A 27,402-nucleotide genomic window follows, 5' to 3' on the forward strand; every position below is an offset into this window, starting at 1 on the left:
CAGAATTTAATCCAGTGACTAAAAAGGTCACGTGCTAAAGAAATGGGTCTGACGCCAGCAGGCAGTTCAGGACCAGCAGGCCCTCTGAGCTTGGGAGCTTCTGGTTTTAGGATGTCTCCCAGCCTCACTGATGCATTTCCCTGCTTCATTGCTTCAGGGAGAGTGTGCATGCATGGGACAGAGAGGTAGGTACTGCCCAGTTTCTAGCTCCATCAGCTGTCTCTCTTGATAGTTACTAAAATCGTGGTGTCCAGGAGGTTCCTGCTCTTTATGGGTTCAACATCCAAGGTGGCACCAAGGCATCAGTTTATGGGCCAACATCTGTCACCAGTGAGTTGCCCTAGTCCATGTCTGGTGTTGAACATAACTTCTGCAGCCTCTCCAGAGCAGATCCATGCCAAGCCTCCTGGCCATGCACTTCATCCTGCTGCACCAGTCTTTGCTTAGACAATGTTGGGAGTCACAAGAGCTTGCCTTTAACTGTGAACATGGCTTAGCTTGCTGAAGCATCTTCTGCAGTCCAAGGCTGGGCTGTTGTCCCATCCCATGCTGCATCATGCCTGGTAAACCCCAGGAACCTCAGGCAAAGTTCTGATCTGATGTGCTCTGCTCTTCCTGGGAGCTGACAGCTCCAGGCAGCTTTGCAGGCAGCCTCTGTTTTCCATCAGTCCCATTCACTCCTTGCTGCCACCTAAGCAGGACCTTCTAAAACCCTCATCCTGGCTTTGGTGTGCCTCTTCTGCCTCCTTCTCTTGCTCATTGGCCACAAGGTGAGCAGGTCCCCCTGTGGGTTCCAGACAGGGTTCCAGTTATAGCACAGCTCATTGCCAAGGGGCTGAAGCCCTCTCATGCATATTTTTTTTCCTCCTAATGAGCTGGAGCCTTTCACCTCCAGGCCTCCCATTGCTCAATCGAGCAATTTTGAATTAAAAATTTAATTTGGGGGTTTTTTTGTGGGGTTTTTTTTGGGTCTCTCTGCTCATTCACTACCACCCTGTCTCACAAATATCACTGGGCTGAGACTGGACCTGCTGCCCAGGCAGGAGCTGCTGAGCAGGCATAGTGCTGCCCTCCCCTCACTGCCAGCTCCATCCCCACCTCCTGGTGGTCCCCTGCCCATGATCCCATCAGCAAACCCATCAGGAGAAAAAGCTTTTTACTCTCAGGAGGCACAGGTTTCACAGCGGTTTGATGTCTAGACCTGTGCTGATTGATATTTTTTATTTTTTTAGTCTGCTTGGGTTTGTTTTTTTGACCTCCAAGTGCCAGGCTGGGCAACTTGCTAGGTGACACAGTTGGCCCTGGGAGCTCAGGGGCTGCTGAAGTCAGGCACTTGGTGCTGGAGCTGGTGCCCTGTTTGCTCTGGAAGATGCAGAGAACTGGCAGCAAAGGGTTTTAGTGTCTGCTATGTTTAACCTCAGGTCTGTTTAGTTGTTCCTGGGATAGAAAATAAGGATAATGGTGTTACCCTGCAGTGGGAGCTTTCAGTGATCACGGGTAATATCTGGAGAGCTTTAATGTATGTCCAAGTGCTTTCTTGGGGTCTTCTCCTTGGCTCTTCTGCAGTCCCATATGTTCAACCTGCTGCCCTGGGCATCTCAGTGCCATGGGATCTTGCAGCTTTACCCTCACTGGAAGCATCCCTGGTCCCAGCCTTGCTGTTTTCCTCCCCAGCCAGTAGGAAACATCTTATATTGAGCAGCTCCAAAGTTCAACTAAAGTTACCTGTGTCCTCCTCCCTTGGTTCAACCTCCCACAGGACACCAAGGGTGGGTACAGCTGATCAGACTGGTTGTGAGCAGTGCATGCAAAACCTTTCATCCAGAACATTAAAATAGTTTAATTCCTGGATATCTTCCCTGGGTATGGTTTACAAACCTATTAGGGTGGAACAAATTTGAGATGGCCAAAGTGTGATGGCAGACATGATGCTGCTGCTGCCTGGGGGGTGCTGGTGACTTTCCTCCCTGGGGAGTGGGGAGGCTGAGAAGCAGCTTCCAAACTGAGATTAATGGGCTGGAGATAAGAAACCATCTGGAAGCCAAGTTTGGAAAAATTCCTGGACTGCTAAAGGAATCTGGCTGGAGAGGAGGTTGTTTGGAAAGTTCCCAGAAGAGGCTCAAAGTGGGAGTGAGCTTGTGATGCCAGGAAGATGGGGATGGAGGTGTGACAGAGGATGAGAATCTGGGAAGTTCCAACTTTGGAGCAGGGACCATTAGAGCAGCAAGGGGTGAACCCGAGCTGCAACCTGGGCTGGGAGGAGGCACCTGGGATGGGCTCAGGCACCCACCAGCAGTTTGTGAAATGATCCTGCAGGCTCCCTAGGGCTGCTGCACCCCCCTGCCCCTCCTCTCCCACCTCCTTTGCTAACAAGTTGTAGCAGGGACTCATATCAGTCTTACTGCCAGCTGACTGCTAAGGTTCATCTCTTGCTTTTGCAGGTTACTGGAGAGAAAAGACCATCAACAGATCTGGGCAAAAAGCCCAAAAGCCAAAAGAAGAAGAAAAAGAAGGATCCTAATGAGCCCCAGAAGCCTGTGTCAGCCTATGCCCTGTTTTTCAGAGACACACAAGCAGCTATCAAAGGGCAAAACCCCAATGCCACCTTTGGAGATGTATCCAAAATCGTTGCATCAATGTGGGACAGTCTGGGAGAAGAACAAAAACAAGTGAGTTACTGATCTCCTTTTTTTTTTCTTCTTCTTTCCACTGTTGAAATGTGGTTTTCCATGGTCCAGAGCATCCACATCTCTCCCCAGCATGTTAAGAGCTCAGATAGGGCCTTGAACAGGTCTGACCCCCTCTGCAGGCAGAGCAGGGATGGGGCTGCCAGAGGATGTGCAAAGTTTGCTTTGCTTCTACTTCTGTTTGTTTTCTTGGAAGAAAAAAATCTCTGTTGTTCCATGGGGAAGAGGACATTGTTATGACAACTAATTCTTCTTGACAAGCTCTTTGCAAAAACTATTAGTGGCCTTTCCCTGACACTGGGGTTTTTATAGCCTTAGGTGGGACATGGGTTTGGATCTGCTTGTTTACTTACAAGGTGTGACTGAAAACTCTTTAACTCTCTCCATCACTGGCCTCAAACTGAAAGTGGAGGCTTTAAAAGCTTAGGGAGGAGGTGCCTGAAGTGGCATCACTGAGGAAACCTGGAGCTTTCAACCAATTTCAGTCTTTCACATGGAGGCTGCTGGGTTCTGCTGGAGCAGCTCTGCTAGTGCTAAGTCCCAGGAGCCTGTAATTGCTTATGGCCTATGGAGACAACCCCTGGAAACACTTCCCAGGATAAGCTTGGCTTTTTATCAGGCAGAGGGAGATCTATGAGAATGTGATGTGTCTCTGACCCCAACCATGCTCAGTCCTTCTCCAAGAGCCTGGCTGCCAGCATCAGGGGGGCTTGGGCTCCCCTTGGGTGTCCAGGGCCACCATTTGGAGCTGCTGCAGCTGGGAGAGGATGCAGCAGAAGGGAATAAAAAGGTGATTTTAAATGGAATTCATGGTAGGAAATAACCCTGCTTTCCACCAAGCAAGGCACCTTCTGGGGCACCTTTTGCTGCTCTGTCTGGAGTCTCTGTGCTGGGCAAGGTGTTGTTCTGGTGTTTTTGTGATCATCTCTTTTCTCTTCTGTATGAATTACTGAGGGATGAGGATGGAGTTTTTCATCCTGGAGAAAGGAGGAAAATCCCCTCCTTGGGCAGGAGGTTGACCCCAATCCTGCTGGCAGGGAAGCTGCAGGGCAAGGGCCTCACCATTGGGGTGAGGTGTGTGTGGGGGGGATGTTTCAGGAGAGTGGAAAAGCTTTTATGTTATCTCTTCCTCCTGCTTTCATCCCTCCCAAAGCCTCAGTCTGCCTCTCCCTTACTTCATCTGGTTACAACTCTCTGGGTAGCTGGTGCACTGTGGTTTATGTAATGGAAGTGCTGGTGAGACCCTGGCTGGGCACAGTGCAAAGGCTCAGCTCTTCATTAACAGCAGGGATTAAACCAGCCCCTTTATCATCCCTGCTAACTCTCCCTTCTCCTCTTCAAGCAGAAAGGAGCAGCCTTGCCATCTCTTTACACACACTTTCTAAGTGGCTCCATTTCTTCCTCTGTAATTGATTTAATTAAGTTATTTGTTCCTTGTCTGAAGGCTTCAATATTAACTTCCTGGCTTTGTCTCCAGATGGAGACTTTTCTCCCAGGACAGCTGCCTCCCTGCCCAGCACTCCAGCTGCAGGGCTGCTCTTTATCCTTGCCCAGGGAAAAGCCAGCACGTGGCAAAGAAAGCAAGCAAGAACCGAATTGGGAAATTTTTGTTCCATTATTACTAAGGTTTTACTTAAAAAAAGCCTCTCCTCTTCCTGGCATATAGATTCTTTACTATGAGGGTAACAACACACTTCAACAGGTTGCCCAGAGAATCTGTGGCTGCCCCAACCCTGGAATCATTCAAGACCAGGTTGGATGGGGCTTAGAGCAACCTGGTCCAGTGGGAGGTGTCCAGAGCATCCACATCCTAACCCTAAGCCTGCCCGAGGCAGGAGGGTGGCATCTAGATGATCTTTGACATCCCTTCCAACCCAAACAATTCTGATTCTATTGTATGGAAAGAGGGTGGGCTTGAGAACTAGGATCTGGTTTGGGTCTGGGGTCTGATCCCTGCCTTGGCTCTCTCACAGCCCCCAGATGTTGGGTGTCATTGCCTCTTCAGAGGTGCCAGATCTCAGTGCCCCCATGTCCTTAGGAATCAATCCCTTACATCTCTGGGGGTTCTGCTTCAGATGAGGTTTACAAACCTAATTTTCCAGCTTGCAATGATCAGTGTGCTCCCAGCCCTGGGTGGGTTTCAGTTCCTGCCATGGGGAGAGCAGGCAGGGAGCAACCCAGGAGGGTGTTCAGAGTAAGCTGGTGGATAAACCCCACCTCTCCCAGCACATTTTGCTCTGGTGACCCCTCCCAGCCCATGTCCCACTCTGCCTGCAGATGGGTCCATCCCTCCCTCCCAGCTCCATCCTGCACAGATGAGTTTTGCAGAGCATAGGATGGGACCAGAGGGATGAGGAAAGCTGGTGCTGGTGGAAGTGGGGGTCCTGGGTGCCCCTCAGCCCCACTCCAGCTGCCCTCACCGCATGTGGAGCATTTCTGCAAGCAGAAACCAGATGCCAACTCTTTGCCAGGTATCCCAGAGTGGCAAACACAGGGTTAACCCTCTGCCATTTGTGCTGCTAATGATTATATGCACTGTAATATCAAAGCTGTAGCTATTTATTTGCCATTGAGCAGGTGCTGGTGCTCCCACAAAGCAAATTTGCTTTCTCCCCCTGATGAAACAAGCAAAATAAAGGTTGCTCACATCCCATTTCAGACATGTTTTGTTTTTTGTTTTTTGTTTTTTTCTTCTCTGTGCACTAGCTGAAAGGCAAACACTGAACAGGAACCAGAATGCATATTATGCAAGAAACCACAATCTAGGAGCATCTTTGATTTGGCTGCTGCTGTCACACATGTATTTCACAGAGAGGGGTGTTTTTTTTTTTTTCTTGTCCCCCCCCCCCTCCTTCCTTTTGTTCTTACTGGTTTATCATTTGTGCCTTTGTCATTTTGTTCCTTCTTCCTCTCTTCTCAGCCTCTTCACAATGAATCTTCATTTTCCCTCTGACACACTTGTATCTAAATTTCCTTATTTCCTGCCTTTTTTTATTTATATCTGTTGCCTGGTGATTTGATCATGCTGTGGAATACAGGATTAGCAATCTCCGTGTCCTTGGGTACTGCTCAAGGACACCTGTTCAGCAAAGCGCCGTTTTCTTCCCCATTTTAACCCATTCCAGTGTGGCTCTCTCTGCCTAACAGTAATAAATAACAATACCTTTAAATAATATCTCCAGCCCTGCATTAGCAGGACAGTGTAATCTTCATTCTTCAACAGCTGGCGTGGCCCTTTCTAAGAAGCTTACGTGGGAATATGAAGAATGTGACTTGGGGGCAAGGAGGGGGGTAGTGGGAATGTTAATACATCCTCTTTGAACTTTGCAAATAGTTGAGCAGCTGCTCCTGTAGAGATAGCTCAGACTTCACAGGAGAGGGAAATGCTACTTCAGCCATTCTCACCAAGTGAGGGACAGGGTGTAGTTTCCTGTCCCTGCTCCAGGCTCCCAGAATCCATCCCTTGGTTTTTTTCCATCAGGAGATCCAGACCAGCACTCACAGCCTCACCCAGCCAGGTGTAACAGAGCTGCCCTGATGTGACAGATAATCAGAAGAATTGGAGCACTGGATTGGAGCAAACTCTGCAGATTCTTGAGGAAGGAGTTTTCCCAGCATGGAGGAGGTGGTCACAGCCTGGACCCAGCTGATGCCACCATGCAGAGCTGCAGCTTTGCTCCCCCCAGCCCACAGGCTCCACCATCCCTGCCACCAGCAAGCTCTGCTCAAGAGAAGATGACACCCAGCCCTGGGTGGCCATCCTCTATCAGTGGCATTGCCTTTGGATGACAAACCTGGAGCATATTGATGAGTTACCAGTGGGATTTGCTTTTCTCTGCCATCTTCTCTTATTCCCTCTCTGAACACCTTCCTGTTGCCCACTCTGTTTTGGTCAGCCTTGCAGCCCAGAAACCCAGCCATGTCCTGGGCTGCATCACCAGCAGTGTGACCAGCAGGATGAGGAACTTTCCCTGTTCCTTCTCCAAAGGATTTCTCAGAGTGCTGTATCTCCACCTGGATAAAGGAGGAGCTGTCCTGAAACCAGAGCCTTCCCTTAGCCAGAGCCTTCCGTGTAAGTGTTCTCAGGGATGGCTGATGCCCAGTAGCCCCCATCCCATAGCTGGGAGAGCCTGGGAGAACTGGAGCACCATTTAACCAGCAGCCTCCTGATGGACATCATCAGCAGGAGCCTTGGCAATCTGGAGGAGACCTGGCAATTCAGACAAGAACCATTAGACCAAAGGAGATGTGCTGAGATTTACGTGGTAAACATAGCTTGGGTTAGTTGGCTTTAATGGTTGGAGGAACAGGTTAAGCTTTCCCCAAGAAGGGAGCAGGAGGGATACAGAGGAGGGTGCAAGGACATGAGGAAGAGCTTGGAGGGAATAAGATGACATGGTTTGCTGTGTGGATTTCTGATGGCCATGTGGAGGCCTTATGCAAAGAGAAGTGTGGTGAGCCATCACCACCCTGCAGGAAGGAGGTTCTTTCCAGTCATCTTTTGAAGAAACTGTAAGTTATGATGACCTCAAGAGATATCTTGAAGGAAAAATGTGTAATAGTTACAAGAAAAACTCTCCAGATTTCCATGCAGAATGAAATCCAATTTTATACACTTGGGAGTAAAAAAAAATTCAGTCATGGGATCATAGAAAGGAGGACAAGGAGAGACTTAAGAGGTCAACCAGACCATACTGCTGCCTGGAGTTGGGATCATCTCTACTTAAGCCATTCTTGATGGATGTGTGCCTAATCTGCACTTAAACCTACAGTGGTGGAGATTACACATCTCCCCAGGCAATCTTTTCCCCTGCTTAATTATCCTTCCTGTTAGGAATGCTTTTTTCTCACTCAGCCAACATTTCCTTACACTTTAAGCCTGTTGCCTCTTCTTGTATCTGCAGTGGGTGCAGAGATCACTCATTGCCTCCTTCTTTGCTGCGTTGCATTTAGAGGCTGTGGCTCCTCTTGGTCTTCTGGCTACATGAGATGAGTCCTTTGGCCCTTCTGGAGACCTTTGCTGCTCTATCCATCTCTTCTTTCATGATGGCCTAGCTCTTTTTTGAAGCAAAACACCCCAAACTTCATCAAGGATTGCACAAGGATTTCACTTGGGACCAGCAGACCCCTTATCACAGAATCATTGAATGTTTTGTGTTGGAAGGGATCTTAAAGCTCATCAAGTCCCAGCTCCCTGCATGGTCAGGGACACCTCCCAGCAGCCCAGGTTGCTCCAAGCCCCATCCAACCTGGGCTGGGACACTGCCAGGGATGGGGCAGCCACAGCTTCTCTGGGCACCCTGGAGGAAAAAAGGAAAATAAGAAAAAAAAAAAATCCCTTGGTTATTTTTTTAGGGTGTTTGGGTTCTTTTCATCCTTCCCAGGCTTGGGAAGCAGCGTTTCTGCTAAAGCAGGCAGTGGGCTGCAGGGGTCCCCTGGACCAACTCAGGCTGTCAGTCAGTGCCTGTGCCACATGGAGCTGGTGGTGGGTGTCAGCAGGGTCTGGAATAATTGTCTGTTCTAATTAACTGGTTATCAAACACGAACATTTCATTACGGTACAATTAGGAGCTGCTTTGCTGAGACACAGAGGTGTCAGGATTACGATCCCAACATATGCTTCTTACAGCTCTGATTTTTTTTGTTTTCATAATCACCAGCCATTTCTGCTCCCCCTCCCAACCCACCCACTCACTTAATGACTAATGAATCCTTCTGCTAACGAAGAAGGGAAATAAATCAGCGGGCACGGCAGGTTAGAAAGAAAAACATGCAAAATGTTTTGAGGATCCTTAAATCTGATAAATTACTTGGAAATTAAAATCCCTGAGAGAAAATGGGATTTAATTAGAAAGTAACATGGGTTTGTCAATGTTGAAATTAAAATTTTAAAGATTATAAATGCTGCTCTAGAGCTGCCTTTACGCAGAGGATTCCTGAGAAGTATGGTTGGGATCTGCTCTCTGCAGGTCAGTGGGGTGTTCCCAGGGGCTGGGGGTCCCCATGGGAGCTTGAGGGGCTTTAGAAACCCTCACCTGCAAGGCAGGAAAGCAGAAGTCCCAGCAGAAGACCAGCAGGGATGGGTTTTTACAGTGTGGGTGCTGAGCCCCTGTCCCAGGTTTCCCAGGGAAGCTGTGGCTGCCCCATCCCTGGCAGTGTCCCAGCCCAGGTTGGATGGGGCTTGGAGCAACCTGGGCTGTGGGAGGTGTCCCTGACCATGGCAGGGGTTGGAACAAGAGGATCTTTAAGGTCCCTTCCAACCCAAACCACTCTGGGATTCTATAATCACAAACCAAGTAATTCTCCAAGAACCTGCAAGAGCTGGAGAGAACATCAGAGGCCACATGACCTGGGCTGTCCTCTTATCCTGGTGGCCAGGGTTGGAGCAGAGCTGGCCTGGATGCTCCTCCTGGGTCCAGTCCTGCTCTACCTTCAGGAGGACACTGCTCAGATGCCCCTTCCCAGCTCTGCTCCATCACCAGCACCCAGCAGCACTTCCCAAATTTGGGTGATGCTCAGCACAGGCCAGCAAAGAGAAGGATGGGTGAAGACTGAGAAATAAAAGGGTGTAGCAGAAAAAAAAAAAAAAAAAACTAGTGATGAAATGTGGATGGTCACTAAATTTATTGGTTATTCTTTTATTTGCATTTACCTGCCCTCTCACTGGCCACAGATTGCAGTTTTTATTCCAGACAGGTCTTCCTAATGATTGAATTTGCCTCCACGTGCATCCTTTGATTTCTTAAAAAAAAAAAAAAAAAATCTAAAAAATCACTCTTGGTATTTTGCTGGGGGAAATGTTTTCATTACCACAGCCCCCAGCCACAGGCACTGTTACACCAGCCTAAGAGGTGGGGATTCATATTTTGTTGCTGTGCCAGCTTCAGGAACCACATTTCAGAGCGTTTGTTGGCAGCAGAGGTGGTGGCCACCTGTGTTGGTGGCTCCAGTGTCACTGTGATGGGCTTCATCTCAAGGGGGGTGAGGATGATACAGAAAGGGAATTGCTTTTCCTGAGGGAACCAACACAGCCTGAGGAAATGCCTTTCACAGGCTAACTCTTCCTCAGGCTGACATTTTGAAAAGTAATTTTGTTCTGAATGGAGCAAATATAATAATTCCTGAGGACCAGAAAGCCAAAGACAAACTCAGGGAAATGCTCAGGCTCAGAAAATTGCCATTTGAAACCTTCCAATGTGTCAAGTCACAATATTTCATTATAGGAATCTCTCTGATTCAGCAATGAAAAGAAGGCTTTCAAATAATTTTTAATAGAATTTATCTGTTTGGATTTTAAACCAAAATTCAAATAAATGAGCAGTTGAACTGCTGGCAGGTTATTTTCCCTTTGGAGGACAGTATTAGCAGGGAGCCTGGGGTGCTGCTCTGGAAATTTGCAGGGGGAAGGAGCTGAGTATTCCCAGTGGGCTCCAGCATGTTGCTTGTTGAAAGCTGTCCTTGTTTTGAAAGCAGAATTAAATGTATGCAAATCTCTGCTAATTGAAATCAACTTTGGGTGCTCTGCTTGCAGGAGGGCTTTGAGTTTCCAGCAGAGGAGTGGGGCTGATGGGTATTTTTTTTTTTTTTCTCAGTAGTTTCTGCCTTTGTGCTGAAATTTTGGTTCCTTTTTAAAAATGTTCTCCTGGCTGGCTCAGCACGATGTGGTTAAACCCCTGGAGACTCAAACTGTTCCAGCTAGGCTGTTACTTTTACATGTGTGGAGGACCAAACTCCGGGCAGAAAGGGGACCAGCCCTGTGAAACAATCATGGAACAAGTCTCCTGAGAGGGGAGAAAAGAAAAAACAAACAATAATTCACTCTTACAAGGCTTTATTTTATTTTTTTCTGGGGGTAGCAAGTGTCTCATGATCACTGGTATTGTCCTGCAGCTCTCAGAGCAAGGAGATGAGGAAAACATCTCAGGTTTTATGTGCTGAGAAAGGACTTCCCAGCTCTCAGAACTGTGGAGAAAGACTGCAGAGTGCTGAACTCTAAATACTTAGTAAGAGGAAAGCCAAGAAAATTAACAAGTAGTTTAGGATTTCTGAATGTCTTGCTTTTTTTTAAGCTACTCTTGTCTTTAGAATGATTTTTTTTTTCCAGGAAGCTGTGATAAACCCATGAAATTTGATATTTCTGCTGTGACAGAAATTTCTTGCTCTTCCATGAGCCTGGATCACGACTCTCCCCGGGTTCCTGTTGGGAAGTGATTTCACGGAGTCCACCCTATAAAATCAGGCTGTGGCTCACACACCTGACATGCCTGGATACCTGCCCAGGCACACAAAGTGCTCTGCCCTGCCACGCCTCCAGAAAACCCAGCGTGGTCCAGCCCAGGGGCTATAATTGCCTGATTTGGGGTAAATCCCTCTCCAGCAGAACTGAGGTTTTCATGCTCATGCTGAGCCCAGCAACACCCTATTCTGCTTTATTAATTATTCTCCATTGCTTGGTCCTTTCAGGCATACAAGAGGAAAACAGAAGCAGCAAAGAAGGAGTACCTGAAAGCCCTGGCAGCGTACCGAGCCAGCCTCGTCTCCAAGGTACCACCCACACGGGGGTGGAGGTGGCAGGGATGGATTTGTCACAACTCATGGGGCTCTCTGGAAAGGAGCAAGTTTATAAGAAATCCAACATAAGTCAGAGAGAATGGGTTGGGTTGGAAAGGATCTTAAAGCTCATCAAGTCCCAGCTCCCTGCGTGGTCAGGGACACCTCCCAGCAGCCCAGGGTGCTCCAAGCCCCATCCAGCCTGGGCTGGAACACTGCCAGGGATGGGGCAGCCACAGCTTCTCTGCTGTCAGTGTCAATTGTCACCTCTGGAAACCTCTGAGGGTCTTGCCTTGAATGTGCCTGACAGCAGCATGGGGCAGGTAGCGTGGAGGGATGGAGTCACCATACTGGAGTGGATGGTTTCATTTTTTTCCAGTTTCTCCAATGATCAATTCTTTGCAGAAGGGGAACTTCATTTTGCATAAAACAGCAGCACAGTGTGATCCTCGCTGCTGGGTGAGAAAGGAGCTGGAGTAGCATTACAGAGCCCATGGCAGGACAAAAACCTCATTGTCCCAGCCAGAAAATGTCCCCTTGTTCTTCTCATTTTTCTGCAGAAACGAGGCCACCATTGTCCTGTGCCTCAGAGACCCCACCAGGGCTGCAAGAATGCACAATATATCAGGAAAGCAGAGCTTTTACAGTGCTATTTGTTCTCTATTGGAAGCAAAAGTGATTTTGTCACCCACCTACATGGACCTAAGGAGTGAGCTGCAGGCAAGCAGTTGCCTCCGTGCTTGTTTAATGGCTCTGTGGTGCTCCAGGCTCTGCTGAAGGCACAGATGAGTTCCTGGGCTTTATTTGCTCTGAGGATTTGATATGAGGATTTGCAGGCAGCCTGTGGTCCCCCAGCAAGACGTGGGGCTGGGAGTGCAGGAGGTGGCTGGTGGGAGAGGAGCTGGAGCTGCCAGGACTTGGTTTGATCAGCTGGATGAGCAGATCTCAGGACACGTAACCATGTTTCCCCTCTTCTTTTCTCATCACCCTCTGTTCTGTTTTCCCACAGAGCTCTGCTGACCAGGGGGAGACAAAAAGTGCCCAGAGCAACCCACCTTCCAAACTCATTCCCCCCAAGCAGCCCATGTACCCCATGCCACCACAGCCTTCCTCACCCTACCCCAGCCTGGGCTCATTCCTCTCCCCATCAGACCTGCAGAACTATCGTGTCCACCCCCACCCCAGCCTCTCCAGGCCCCTCACCTCCAAGCCCATGCTGCCCAGCATCAGTGCCTCCCCACCACCCTCATTCCAGATCAGCCCCCCCCTCCACCAGCAGCTCTCCTTGCACCACCCGCAGAGCTCCCTGCTCAGCCAGACCCTCAGCATGCCCCAGGTCCCCCAGCAGCCCCTCCTCTCCCCCCCCATGGCACTACAGGTACAGCCCCCCATGAATTCCTCACCACCCGGCCAGCAGGTAGGTGCCACGGTGGGTCTGATGCTTTCTGGGTGATTTGGGGGATGGTGGGTGGAGATGTTGGCACCAGGAGAGGCTTCTCCTGGCTCCCCCAGCCTGCAGATGATATGGGTTTGGGGGGATGCTGAGGATAAGCACCTCACCTAATAATGGGGCACAAGTTTAGAATCATGAAGTTGTTTGGATGGGAAAAAGATCATCCAGTCCAGCCATGAATCCAGCACTGCCAAGACCACCACAAAACCCTCAGCACCACATCTACATAGCTTTGAAATCTCTTCAGTGAAGATGACCCAATCACTGCCTTGGGCAGCCTGGGTCTGACAAACCTTTCAGGGAAGAATTTGTTCCTCATATCCAATCTAAACCTCCCCTGGCACAATTTGAGGCCCTTTTCTCATGTCCTGTCACTTGTTGCTAGGAAGAGACCAAGCCCCCTGACTCCAATCTGCTTTCAGGGAGTTGTGGAGAGCTGCTTGTGCAATGGAGGCAATGGGGAGGATGTGGGAATTGGAGGTGCTCCTGGGAAAAGCTCCTTGTGCACCTGGTGCCCCAGCCTTGTCTGGTCATCTGGAACAGTGGGTTGGATAATCAGTGAGAAACCCTTGGTGATATTGGGTCTGACAGCAAGGATCTGGCTGGGGACATGGCAGGTACCAGGAGGAGGAGAAGAAGGACAGAGGGAATGTCACAAACAAAATGTAAAATCAGTATTTTCAAAGAGCTGCCTGGTAATAGGAGAAAATGGTGTTTCAAGCACCCAGTGGGTGCTTGAAGGTGTAAACCCCCCAGAGCCCTGCCCATGGGGCCAGGGTCTCTCCTCTTCAAACCTGCTGTAAAGAAATGGGTCTGGAGGAAAAATTTACTATAGCAAAAAGCTTTTCCTGTGCCCTCTTGAGAGTTTGCCAGTACATAAAGGAGCAGACAAGTGGTTTTCAGAGTTTCTCCATGTGGGATATGAGCTGGATGGACTGGCACAGTGGAGGACACACATGCCCTGCATTCACTGCTGCTGCCTTTACTTTTAGCTGCAGCATTCACCCAGCTGGATGAAGAATTTGTGTGTCACGTGTGCTTGCTATATATCACTAAATTCATCCAGTACATTAGCAATGAGCAAAGTTTCCCCCCCCCCCCTAGTGTGACCTACTCAGCTTGGGGCTAACATTGATAAAACAAAACCTGTTAATTTAGAACTAGATATTGCAGTGGGAGAAAACCAAAGGATAGCAGGGACATGGATGCTCAGTTATCCCTGATAAGCAAGCACATGTTGCAAGGTCAAATCTTCAATCAGACTGTAATTTCCAGCCTGCTCAGGGTGTCCCAAGGAACTTCTCAAGCACTGTGATTGGGCTTTGGCTCTGCATAAGGAAAAGTGGTTTCTGTAGTCTGGTGGTAGGGCAGAAATGAACAGAAAAGGGAATTCTTATCATCACTTTAACTGGGGTCTTTGCTGCTGCTTGAGGGCAGCAATTTGTGAACCTTCATTTCACATGTGTTTGCTGATAAAAAAATTAAATGTAAAAGAACAACACAAAAAAAAAAAGAAAAAGAAAAAAGAAAAAACCCAACCAAACAAAAAACCCAAACAAACAAAGAAAAAGCACTACCCTAATTTGGATGCTTTGGAGAAAATCACATTCTTGGCAGGTAACTACCATGACTGATGTTTGTATACATTGCCAAGTGGTCCCTAATTAAGCCACCCCCCCAAAAAAATTGGGAAAGCTAATCAGTTTTCCAATAAAACAGTCCCACAGCATCCTGTGACAGCTGGAGGAGAGGGAATGGCTTCTGACCTCATTCCTGTAGTGATGCTGAGGGGACATCTTGCTGCAAAAGGGAGCTGCATTTCCAGTGGCACAGCCCTGGCCCTTGACTGCATCTTGCAGTGTTTTGTGCAGTGTTATTAGTTTTGCTGTTTCTCCTACTGTGTATCCTCCTATAACCGTTTTTCTTTCCATCCTACAGGACTTCTCACACATTTCATCTGAGTTTCAGAACAGCATCGGACCCCGTTCACCTGGGGCATCAAACCCTCCAGGAGGCACTGAGTGGGACAACGACTTCCCCAGCAGGGAGTGTGGGATTAACCACTGCAGGCCAGTAGACAAAACAGCATTTTTCTAATGCCCTTCTCTAGTACCTGAGCCATGACAGTTTACAAAGGCTGAGAATCTGCCCTCAAGTGGATAGCAAGTTAGTAGGCTGGTTATGGTCAATGATGTTCAAGGTTTCCTCTTTTCTATTGGCTGACTGAAGGGATGCTAGGGCAGAAGGGAGCTTAAAAATAGATAAATTCATTTGGCATGGAGAAGTTTCCCTCTTTTATGTTTCCATCCCAGTATCAATGATGATTTTGATATCCTTCCTTCTAGAGCAGGGCAGGAAAGCCCAATGTCCCAAGCAGAGTCTCTGGAGGTTTGAGGGTGACAATGTCCTTGCCTTTTGTTCCCAAAGAGACCACCCTTCTCCCTTTGGTAACAACCTCTCCAGTTGTCTCTAGCAGTGGGTCCTTTGGTGGTGCAGGGGTTTAACCACAGCAGGATACAAGGCTCTGGTCCCCTGCACTGTGCAGGAAGAGGCCACCACCATCTTCTGCACAGATCTTCCCCCTTAAGATCTTCAAGCTCTGGGATGAACATGCCAGCCTGAAGGGCTGCAGGAATTCCCTGGTAAAGATGAACATTATGATAGGCTGAAAGCTGGGGAACAGTGAGGCTGGGAAAGCCATTCCCCACCTCTGCCTGATCCACTGCTCCTGGCTCAGCAGGAACAGTTTGGAGGTGGCTGTTGTGCTCTGTACAGCAGGAACATGGTTTGCTGGGTGAGCTTGGTGGCTTCTGAGTATTGCTTGAAGTACTGGAACGTTCTGCTTTCACTAGAGATAATTGCAAGCTCCCAGGCTTTTCAGAGCATGGCTCCTGTCTGTGCCAGCAGTGCACTTACCATTGCTGGGCTTGGCACAGGCTGTACAGATATTTATTTCTTTCAGAGAAATAAATAACTTGCAGAGCCTTTAGAATATCCTTGCTGTCTGCCTCTCTGAGGGTGCTCAGCTACGTGGATTGTTCTGGGCTTTACCAATGACCTTCCCTTGGTCAAGCCTCAAGCAGCCCCAAAGAAAGGACCCAAGGATAAAAGTCACTTCAGATGCTGTGGGCAAAGTGCTAAAGCTGCTTGGAGGGTTATGGCACACAGATTCCAATTTCCAGAGGTGCTGAGAAGGGGCAGCTCCCACAGGAATTGTTCCCCTGAGAAATGAGTATCACTGATCAGGATGAATTGATCAGCTGGGAGATGAATTGATTCCCTCTGCAAATCCAACTGCCCAGGCCCCCAGCAGAAAACTCAAGGCACTCTAGAAACAGGTGAAATACTACTGTAGTTGTCAGGGTTGAGTTTTGTGTTGCTAAAACAAGCTCTGTGCCATCTGGCTGGAGCACCCTATTGTAAGCACAGGGCCCATGCTATTAATGATCAAAGCTCATGCATTTCATGCCTTTGTCACAGCAGAAATATCAAATTTCATGGGTTTATCACAGCTTCCTGGAAAAAAAAATCATTCTAAAACCTGACAGATTATGCAGAGACTTTTAGTTAATTGCTAGAGCAGATTATAGCAGTGAACTCAGATGGGTAGAGATCAGTACTGCAGAGTGCTTAGTGCTCCAAAAAATGTCATAGTCTCTCTCAAGGAAGGAACCCAGCTCGTGTGACTAGAGACACAAGCTGCTGGCAGCCCAGCTCCTTCTCATTTTATTGTGACACCTGGTCCATCAGCAGTGCCATCACCTCCTGCTCCTGCTCAGTGCTGGTGTCTGCTGCTTGGCATGGTGATGCTTGGTATGGCTGGTGGCATCCCCAGTTGTAGGGCTGCAGCCCCAGTGTGTCTCAAGGTTGCACTCAAGTCAAGAAGAGCAATGATCTGCTTGTCATCATCTTCCTGGCTGTGCTGCTTTCTCCAATCTATTTTGCCCTGGTTGCCACATGATGCTGGAAGTTACCTCCAGGCTATGTGGCCAGGAGGATGCAGGTGAGCCCCTTGCAGTCAGCCAAGCAGCCCTAAAGAGAAGGTAGGTCTTGTTGGGCTGGAGTCATCAGGCCAGTTTGGGGTATAATCAGGAAGTCTCTGGATCAATTCATTGCCCAGTTCACCCCCAAAACTCAAATTAATTGCAGTTAGAGCAGCACTCAAAGGAGCAACATCAGCAGCTGTCTGGGAAGAAAAGGAATTATTTTGTGCTGCTCAGCTGCAGTCCAGGTTCCTGGAAGAGAGGATCATACCAACCTCCCCAGCACACAGGCAGTCCAATCTTGCTCTCTGGGCCAGGATTTTTCATATCTCACCTTGGTATTTCTGTACTTTTCAACATGTGTTGGTGCTGGGTTAGCTGGGCTAAAACCTCCAATTCTGCATTTGCCCTGGTGCTTGTCATCCAGCCATCATCTGACAAGGTTGGCTTTGTCCTTCTCAGTCTAACAAGGGAACTGCTGTCTGTGGGCTGGGGACATTTTCCCAGCCTATCAGTGCTACTTAAAACACCATGAACTGACACTTCTTCCCTTACAGCCCTCTAGTTCTGGGATCCTGGGAGCAGACACTCCTTAATTCATAACTCAGCCATGGTAGAGAGAGAGAGAAACATTTGAAATGCTTCTTAGCTCATGCACTCCCCTCTCTTAAATGATTTCTGCTTACTGAATTCCAGCCAATTTTCTCAGCTCTTTCTGGGCTTAAGCCCAAACTGTCCTAGATTGCCAGCAAAGAGACGGGTAGAGTTCCTCAGTTCTTCCTCAGTGTATGACTGTCACTTCCCACAAGCAACTGCAGCACAGAATTTTAGGGTTTTTTGCCATCATAGCACAAACTGCATCATTAGTCCCCTGTCTCCCTCACCTGACAGCCTCAGTCTCACACATACTCTGGGTTTAGTAGGGATTTTCTCTAGGCTCACCCCTAGCAAGGCTGCACCTTGGTTTCCAATCACCTGCAAATCTTTCATAATTCCTCAAGGTGCCTCATTTGTTTTTTTCTGCTCTATCTTCTGATTGTCACTCTTTCCAGACCACAGCTGTCTTCAGGGTTTGGTTTGCATTTTTCTCCTAGCATTTAGGTATTTTGATGATACCACTGAACTGGATTCACCTTTCTCTGGCATTCCTCTGTTTGCAAGGCACAGATTAGATTCTTTTTGGGAACCATCATTTGAAAAGCTTTCTCCTCTCTTCCAGAGGAGGTCATGAAGATGATCTGAGGGCTGGAGCTCCTCTGTTCTGGAGCAAGGCTGAGAGAATTGGAGTTGAAGAGAAAGTTCCAGGGAGACCTTAGAGCATCTTCCAGTGCCTAAAGGGGCTCCAGGAAAGCTAGAGGGGAATTTTGAGAAGGGCCTGGAGTGATAGGACAAAGGAGAACAGTTTTAAGATAAAATAAGGGAAGTTTAGGTGAGATATTAGGAAGCAATTCTTTGCTGTGAGGCTGCTGAGCCCCTGGCCCAGGTTGCCCAGAGAAGCTGTGGCTGCCCCATCCCTGGCAGTGTTCCAGCCCAGGTTGGATGGGGCTTGGAGCAACCTGGGCTGGTGGGAGGTGTCCCTGTCAGGGGTTCCCACTCTCCTTTAAGCTAAAGGATGGGACAGTCCCAGCTATGCCCTGTCCAGACACAGAACACCTACAGCCACTTCATCCAGACACTCAACAGCCCTGCTAATTCCAGCTAACTATGAAGGGATCCTCTCCAAATGTGGGTATGTTCCAAATCTGAAACTAAACGAGCAAACACTGTTAAAAAACAAGGATAAACCCTCACCAAATGCACTTAGTTTGGATTCAATTATCTATGGTAATACTTTGTAATGAACTGGGAAATGTTCTGTAGCACATTTTGTAAAATTAATAAAGTTTTAGTACTGGAATACCTCACTGCTACTCAGTGGCATTAAATCTTTGCTGAGTGCAGTAGGGAAGACTGTGCATTTAAAATGCAGATTATCAGACATGGAGATTAACCAAGTGCAGACTCTGTGCTCTGTCAGGAGACAGCTCTATCAACAGCAGCATTTTCCTGCTCTCTGCTCTTTCCTTCTTGTTCCACGCACACACAACATCCACACCACCATCTCCCAAAGCTTTGTAACACTCCTCAACCTTTTATGGCCAAGATGTCTTTATGGAGCCAACGTTTCCACCAGGTCTGTGGGGATGCTCAGAGCCATTCACAGCCTGGATGTCAGAGCAGAACCCACACAGAACATCAGCCAGCAAAGAGGGACCTCGGCCTCTCCTCTCTCTGCATCTCATCTTCCTCAGAGGACACAGCTGATGGCAAGGGAAAGGTGCAGGCATCTCTTAGAGGCAAAGCCATTGCTTCAGGAACATGATTGCCTCAAGGTCTGGTGGGCCAGGGCCATGGGAACACACAGACTGGCTGCTGTCCCACCAGCCTTGTGAGTACAGCAGCACCCCACTCTTCCTTGGGTTCCTCCTACCTCCCACTCTCTTCATCAGGCCCACAGGAAGGACCAGCTCATCCCACTGTCTCAAGGCAATTTTTTCCTTCACTTTCTGATTACTTTTCCCAGTTGTACTTCTGTTGGAAGAGGCAGTGAGCAGGTGGTACCTCTTGCTCCCATGTAGTTCAGACATCAGACTTCTCCTGGATACCCAATGAGCATCCCCTGGCATAAGCCAGCCCTCAGTCATATTTTTGAAGCCCCCTGCTCCAGTGTGCTCCAAACAACTGCTAAATCTCCATGGCTTAGCCTAAGGACAATGTGTGATGAAGAAGGGGAGTGGTGGCCATGGGGCTGTTTCCAGGCATAGTGCTCCACAGCACAATGGTGGAACTGGTCCCAGCATCACACTCACGAGCTCTGCAGGGAAATCCAGAGTTGACCCTCCTCACAGCCCAGCAGAAGCATAAATTAAGTCACAGGAGTGAATTCATGGCTTCAGCCTGTACTGCTGAAGGTCAGGAAGAACTACAAGTACACCAAGCTCTTCAGTGCCTTCTGCTTGGTTCCTCTCTGCACCCCCATCCCTCTGTGCAAGCCACTTCCCAAGGAGTGCCACAAACCCCATGTTATGGAGGAGTGTGTATAGGAGGTATAGGAGGAGCTATGTATTCAGGAGGTTCTGCATAAATATAAGGAAAATTTTTTTCCCTGTGAGGGTGACAGCCCTGGCCCAGGCTGCCCAGGGAGGTCGTGGAGTCTCCTTCCCTGGAGACCTTCAGACCCCACTTGGATGTGTTCCTGTGGGACCTGCTAGAGGTGACCCTGCAAGGGGGTTGGACTGGATGATCTTTTAGGTCCTTCCAACCCCTGACTTCTAAGAGGGCCACAAAACCTACATCATGGCTCAAATCAGGTCTGCAAACCCTCATTCCACCTCCCCCAGGTGACTTCTCAGCCGGGTCCCTGCCCATCTCACCTTCTCCCTCCCATTTCCCCCACAGCATGCTGCCAAGGGACAAGGCACTCTACCTCACCTAAAACTCCACATCTCTTTTTTGAGGAGGCTCAGAAGAAGGACAGCTGAGAGGGCTCTGTCTTACGGATTCACCCAGGGAGGCACCGAGCAAGTCGAAGGGACGAGAGAGCTGCCACTGCACCTCGTCGCTGGCTTCGTTTCCAGGCTCTAAGAGCAGTTTTCACTTCTTATTTTTGAACTCTAAAAGTTTACTTTCTATGGAAACCCTCCTCCCTGCCCGCCCCCTCTCCCTCCAGAAAAATAAATTAAAAAAAAAAAATAATTATCCTAAATCATGAAGAACAAAAAAAAATTATAAGAATTTTTTAAAAATCAACAACCACAAAAGCAACAAATAAATAAATAAAATAACCTAAGGATGCCATAATAACCTAAGGACACTGTTTTTCTGCTTGCCATCAGCTTAGCTACAGACTGTTTTCCTAGTGAACTGCTTTTAGATGCAGCATAAACCCAGGTCTGGTGTCCTACAGCATTAGGCCAGCACGGTAGGAGGATGCACTCTTTTGACTTGCTAACAGCACTAAACTTTGTGCAAGAAAATGTGAAATTTGTGTGAATATTGTACATGCAAAGGCCTTGGATGTCTGGCAAAAAAAAATTTAAAAAATAAAAATACAAAAAATAAATACAACCTATTGGTAGGTAGGTGGGGGAGAGAGCAGAAGGCAAAATACAAGAGGAGAAATGTGAAACATCATGAAAATATAATTTGTTGGATAGTTGTAAGTAGTTTACTAAGTGTTTTAGAGCTGTGCTAAAGACATCTTTAAGATTTTTTTGTGAAAAAAATTAGTAGTTTACTTTATAGTAAGAGCATTTTATATTAATTGTAGCACATTTTTTTAGTTATACATAGAAGGGAGATGTGTATAAAAAAAAAGAACAACAAAAAAAAGCCTGCCAAACTTGTTTCTATTGTTTGTACAGCAAGAAATGGACAGTTTATATCCATGTTGTATGGCATTATTATATTTTTTCTGCCATATGTCCATCTATTTAAAAAATTGCTGACAATGATTTTTGTCTATTTATGAAAAATTAGAGAGCATAATTACAGTTTCTCATAAGGTGCATTTCTGGGTTGTTTTGTTTTGGTTCTTATTTTATATTTTGTTTGAGGGGACTGCTTTTGCAGCTCCTGGCACATTCAGTTCACAATGCTTATCTTACCTTTCTTTATAATAAAACATATGAAAAATAAAACTGACCCAAGCTCTCTTTCTTCTGGGGGCACATCCTGGAAACGTCCTTGTCCCCCTCAGCTTTCCCAGCCCTGGCTCCTCTGCCATCACCTTCTCACTTGGTTTCTCCTTCTTCTGGGCTAAGATTACTCAATTAAATATTTCTGCCACCCCCCAGTAGTGCAAGCTGTCCCCCTGCAGTGGCAGAGAAGCATTTTTTGGGGGGGTTCCTTGGAAGATGTCACCATCTCTGTCTGCAGAAGGGTTTTTTCCTTTCTCAAACAATAACTTCTTGCCCTCTGTGTTTGCTGACAAACCCATCCCCTTCCCCAGCCCTACCAACCCTCCTCTCTTTCACCCACCCTTGAGCAGACAATGTCCTCAGAGGTCACCAAGCTGCCTGGTGAGTCCACAGAAGCCCCATTTCCAGCTTGCCCATGGATGAGGAGGACACGAGAAGGATGGAGAATTCAAATGGCACGAGGATGGGACTGGCATTTCCATCCTTCTGAATGGAACATCCCGATTTCCCCCCTGGGCTACCTGCCTGGAGGACACTTGGTAATTCATGCACCATTTGGAGCTCATTCATCAACACAGCGTGGCCACCACTTTGTGTCACTGGCCATGGAGGTCCCATTTTTACCTCTGCAATCCTGAGCCATTGGAAAATTAAATCGGGAGCATAAAAAACTTCCTGAGGAGCAGCAGGAGCAACAACATCTCAGCCCAGCTTGTCTATTGCCTGCAATATCAGCACCAGGAGATCTAATGATCTTTCATGGAAGCATCACATCACAGCAGGTGCCTGTGCTTTGCCTTTTCCTAGGGAAGGTGCCCACCCAGGACACCCAGCAGCCCCACAGACCCCAGGGCTCAGCAACTTGTCCATCTGCAGTGACACAGGAGCCACCCCAAGGGATGCAGGGCAGTTGGCTGCTAAACTGTGAGTCCTTCCAGACCACTTTAATCCCTACTGATCTCTAAATTTGCATGATGGCAGCTGTGCTTAAACTGTCCAGCTGGTGGCTACCTGTCATTGACCTGGAGATGCTCCAGGGAAGCAACTGGGAGCATCCCAGTGCCTCCAGCCCCAGACTGTGGGCAGGCAAGGGCCAGGACCAGGATGAGGCCAGGCAGTGGTGGTGTGGCTGGTGGAGTCTCTGCTTTGCCTGAACCCTTGGTCTGTTAATTAAAATTAGGGGAAAATATAAGCCACTGGGTCTGAAGAAGCCATCTGATCACCCCTTGCACCTCAGGGCAGGGTCACCTAAGCCTCCTCTGAGCAGTGGCAATTGTGGAAGTGATGCTGGGGGGTAGGAGGAGCTCTGACACTTCCACTTTTAGTCAATAACTCCCAGCTGGATCCTGGAGAGGCTCTGGGGCAGGGGCAGGAGCAGGCAGGAGATGGATGATGGAGAGGGAAGTTAAGAGGCAGGGACAGGGAGAGCCCTGGCTAATTGGTTTATGAAGATGTCATTAGCAGCAGCCCTGTGGGATGTATCAGGGATTTGAACAAATCTGATCAGCAGGATTGCAGCAGTGTTAACCCTTCGAGCTCCAGGAGTCAGCCCACAAAGCCCTGGTTGGGATGGGATGGGATGGCTCCTGGTGATGATTCTTGGCTCACACAGGAGCAGAGGTCTCCACCAGCAGCCCACCCAAGCACAGTCCCCCTCCCATGCCCAGGGTGTCCCATGGGCTGGGAGTGTTCAGGAAGGGCCTTTTTTGCCTGTGGTTTCCCCCAAGGCACCACCCTGAGCTGCACCCACAGCACAGTCCCACAGCCACAAATGTCCCAGCAGCACTGGGAGGAGAGTTTGTCTCTGTTACATCTGTGTTATTAATAATAAGATGATGAAGTGGAAGGGAAAACTGTCCTGACAAGCAATATTAACACTTCATGCAAGGAGGATCAAAGGAAAGGACTTCATTTGACAAATCCCAGGACCCTGACAGCAGCAGCACCTGCTAGGAGCAAAAGACTTGTATCAGCCCCAGTCAGGTCCTGATCTGAGGCCACCTTTGCACCTCAGCAATTCTCCACATCCCCAAAGGGCCCATCAGAGTTAGGGCTGCCACGTGATGCCAGTGCTGAGAGCTGCAGTCCTTGCTGTCCTCCTGTTGGAAGCAGAGGGCTCAGACCCAGAGCAAGTCCACGGTGAAAGAAAAATCCAACAGTGCTGGGACCCAGCTCCTGGGACAGCCCTGGGGCCCCCAAGCTCAGGCTCAGCTGTGTTGGGCAACCAGGCAAAGAGGTTTTTGTGTGTGCTGACTGCCCAGCACCTCCAGCCCCAGCACCCCAACCATACCTGTGCTTCACAAAGCTGGTGGCCACCAGCAAACACTTCCATCACTGGTGTAACATATGCATGAGCTTGGTGAGTTCTCACTGCACCATGGTGCAGGTGGCCAAGAGAGTTGGGGTAGAACCCACTGTGCTCTGCCCACCCCCTGCTGTCACCAAGTGATGAAGCAAACATCACCTGATGCATCTTCCTGAGGAAAGAGACTGTGTCTTGCAGGGATGAACCCCAGGCAGTTTGCTTCCATCCCTCATGCTCCATCCTGCAGTGCAAAAGAAAGGAAAGAAAAGGAAAAGAAAGGAAAAGGAAAATAAGAAAAGAAGGAAAAAGAAGGAAAAGGAAAAGAAGGAAAAGGAAAAGAGGAAAAGGAAAAAGAAAACAAGACAAGGAAAAGAGGAAAAGGAAAAGAGGAAAATGAAAAAGAGGGAAATGAAAAAGAGGAAAAGGAAAAGAAGGAAAGGACAAGAAGAAAATGAAAAGAAGAAAATGAAAAGGAAAAGAAGAAAATGAAAAGAAGAAAATGAAAAGGAAAAGAAGAAAATGAAAAGGAACAGAAGGGAGGGGAAAAGGAATAGAAGAAAATGAAAATTTTATAGAAGTTTATAGAAGAAAAGGAAACAAAGAAAAGGAAAAAAAGAAGAAAAGAGGAAAAGGGAAAGAAGAAAAAGAAAAGTAATAGAAAAGGAAAAGGAATAGAAGAAAAGGAAAAGAAAAAGAAGAAAAGGAAAAGAAGAAAACGAAAAGGACAAAATGGAAAAGGAAGAAAGGAAAAGGGAAAAAGGAAAAGGAAAAAAAAGAAAAGGAAAAATAAGAAAAGGAAAAATAAAGAAAGAATAAAAGGGGAAAGGGAAAAGGTGCTAAGCAGGCCCTGGTGGACTCCTCTTGCAGGAAAGCTCTCACCCACACACTTTATTAAAGGTGATTAAATTAATTTTGGGGAGAACAGAGCACAACGGGGTCAAGCGCCCACCAGAGCTGGACTGGGAGGGGGAAAAATGTTCTCATGTGCATCCCTCAGCCATGGGTGATGTGTCCTCCACAGCAACCCAGCTGGTTCCTCTTCAAAACCAAAGGGAAGCTGCTGCTGCGGATGAACTGGGGATGCAGCAGGGAGAGGATGAAACTGGGAGAAGCATCCAGACCTCCAGGTCTCCCTTCTCACAGACAAACCCATAAGAAGCACCAGCACTCCTTTCCATCAGGAGATCCCTTTCCCAGTGCTCCCATTGGACCTACTTGGTGTGACAGACCCCCAAGATCCCCTCTCTCAAGGGGCTTTGCCCCTTTTCCCATGGTCACCAATTGACCACACAGAGGTGTCAGGCTCCTGAGGTGCTAACACCATTTCTGTGCCTTAACTCAGGCTTCAGCCCTCAACTCCACATCCATTTGTCACCACCAAGTGTCCCAGTCTGACTGCCAAGTATCTGACCACCAAGTGTCCCAGTCTGTCTGTCACCACCAAGTGTCCCTGTGCTGCCCTTCACCTCCCAGGTGGGCAGCAGGAGCAGTTCTGCAACAGCAGAATTAGAACCTGTAATGTGCAAACGTGAGCCCACGATGGCAATTCCTAAGATTCCACATCACTGGGGGGAGGACTGGAAAGAGCAGGGCTGCTCCTCAAGGGACAGGGAGCAAGGGGAGCAGAGCAGAGCCTGAGGTTGAACCAAAAGTCCAGCTCACTGGGGAGTAGCACTGAAACAAAGCACAGATGAGATCAGTCCTGGGAATCAGACCTCAGGTCAGGATTAGAACCAAGATTAGGATTAGGTCAGGATTAGGACACCAGACCAACACCCCTCCAACACAGTTTATGCCTGAAGGGCAACTACTAAGCTTTAATAGAGCTCCTGAGCCCAGGGGTGTGAGTGGAACCTCCAGGTGAATCTGGTCAGGGCCATTAAATCTTACTAGTGTCCTCAGAGGCAGGAAAATAATCTTAGGATAGGATAATGTATGGAACTGCTCCCATTGCCCTAGGGAAGGTTTCCATCAAAGGTTTATGGACTTTTCTGCTTGAGGAAACATGGTGATGCCAACCTAAGGAGGTGCCAACCTATGCCCACCATGCAAAGCAAACATACTTGAGAAAGAGCAGAAAGGACAAGGGTGACCTGGGTGGCTACAGGTACAACATGGCTTGAAAGAAGACACATCAGCTCTGGCTCTGGGCTTTGCAACCCAATTAGATTGGAGACTGGGACCAGTTTCTTCCCTGAAAGAGCTGTCAGGGCCTGGCTCAGGCTGCCCAGGGCAGTGCTGGAGTCACCAACCCTGGAGGGGTTTCAAAGCCCTGGAGATGTGATGCTGAGGGACATGGGGGAGTGGTGGCTTTGGCAGGGCTGGGTTGGACTTAGATGACCTTAAAGATCTTTTCCAAGCCAAACAATTCTGATTCTATAAGCCCTGGAGAGCCAGGGGTACAGGAGTTCCTCCTTGAACAAACACACTCCCACACACAGAGTGATTTGCCCCCTCCAGGAGCCAGGCAATGGTGGATTTTGAAGAGAGTTTGGAAGAGCACAAAGTTCTTCAGGGCCTGTTTTCTGTACAGACAATGAGTATTTGTTGTGTTGGATGCAGAAGTGGCTCCCAGAGGTATGTACCTAATGGATCTCAAGGAGCCACCATCTCTTTGCTGATGGGTTTAAAAGAAGTTCAACTATTCAACCATGCAGAAAACCAGGAACACAGGTTTAATAAAAGCATATTTCCAATAGACAAAAAAAAATATTAATGAATTTGTGTGGTATCCTACCTGCAAGATGCATTAATTTAGAGAGGCAGCACTCAGGGCTTTAAGAGCTGGTGCTGCAAGAGAGGAAGAGAATGAAAGCAGAGTAAACAGAGGACAGATTTCTAAATGCCCATGACATTTGTTCAAATATTTTATTTCAATCACCTTAAAAGGGAAACATAAAACTGAGGTTGCTCCTAGGAAAAGGAATGGAATTGAAAATCAAATAATGCCCAAGCAATTCAAAGGGAGCTGAAAGGAGAAGGGGGAATGAGCAGCCCCCTGAGGACAGGCTCTTGCTCTTCTGATGATATTTGTGTTTACAAATACCACCTCATATTGGCTGGTTTGGGGAAGAGAAACTGCTTAAAAAAAAAAAAAAGAAAAAAATCAAGTGCCTGACTGAGACTGGGAAAGCTTCACCTGCATGGAGTAAGTCACTTTATATTTATTTTGGCACATGTATGGGATGTAAATCCCAAGCAGGGAGAAGATCCTGCCATCTAGGAGAACATGAAGCCTTTCGAGCTCCTGTTCAACTGGGTTTAGAAATATCAAGAATCTTTGCATGCAGGATGAAAAATAAAAATAAAAAAAACCCCCAAAATGTCATAAATGTCAAAAACCCCCAAAATGTCATAGAAAAGGTGTGAAAATTCAAACTCAGTGTTCACTCTTTGCATTTGGGAGCCAGGTCTGGTTGAGTGGAATCTGGGAAGCAAATTCTGCAAGAACTGAAGAGCAGCCGAGGGTTCCAAATATTGAGGTTTTTAGGTATTAAAGCAGAACTGTACCACGACTGTGGTGCTGTGGGTAGGGTTCCACTGGAGGGTGAAATCCAGCATGAGTTTTCAGTGGTCATCTCTTTGCATTTTTTTTTTTTTTGCCAGGCCTGTGCATATAGAGTTTTGGAGCCATATTGAGCACCAGTGGGAGAGTGGCCATCGAGGGGTATATTTGAGATTTTTGGTAAAATGCAAACCTGTAGTGTGATTGTTGGTGGTGTTGTGGATAGTGTTCCATGGTAGG

General features: G+C 47.9%; 1 protein-coding gene across 1 annotated transcript in view; it reads left to right on the forward strand.

The window, feature by feature from the left end:
- TOX2 (TOX high mobility group box family member 2) overlaps window positions 1–20,338 on the forward strand; it is a 138,245-nt gene extending 117,907 nt beyond the window's left edge. Inside the window, exons 5-9 of the mRNA XM_030463094.1 lie at window positions 2,442–2,669; window positions 11,151–11,231; window positions 12,247–12,654; window positions 14,629–14,759; window positions 20,112–20,338. Of these exons, the coding sequence (XP_030318954.1) occupies window positions 2,442–2,669; window positions 11,151–11,231; window positions 12,247–12,654; window positions 14,629–14,759; window positions 20,112–20,148 (885 nt within the window). The 3' untranslated portion in view covers window positions 20,149–20,338. The remainder of the gene's footprint in view (window positions 1–2,441; window positions 2,670–11,150; window positions 11,232–12,246; window positions 12,655–14,628; window positions 14,760–20,111) is intronic.
- The last annotated feature ends 7,064 nt before the right edge of the window (window positions 20,339–27,402 follow it).

The sequence above is a fragment of the Calypte anna genome, chromosome 20 (assembly GCF_003957555.1).
Source record: "Calypte anna isolate BGI_N300 chromosome 20, bCalAnn1_v1.p, whole genome shotgun sequence".
In the NCBI taxonomy this organism is placed as follows: domain Eukaryota; kingdom Metazoa; phylum Chordata; class Aves; order Apodiformes; family Trochilidae; genus Calypte; species Calypte anna.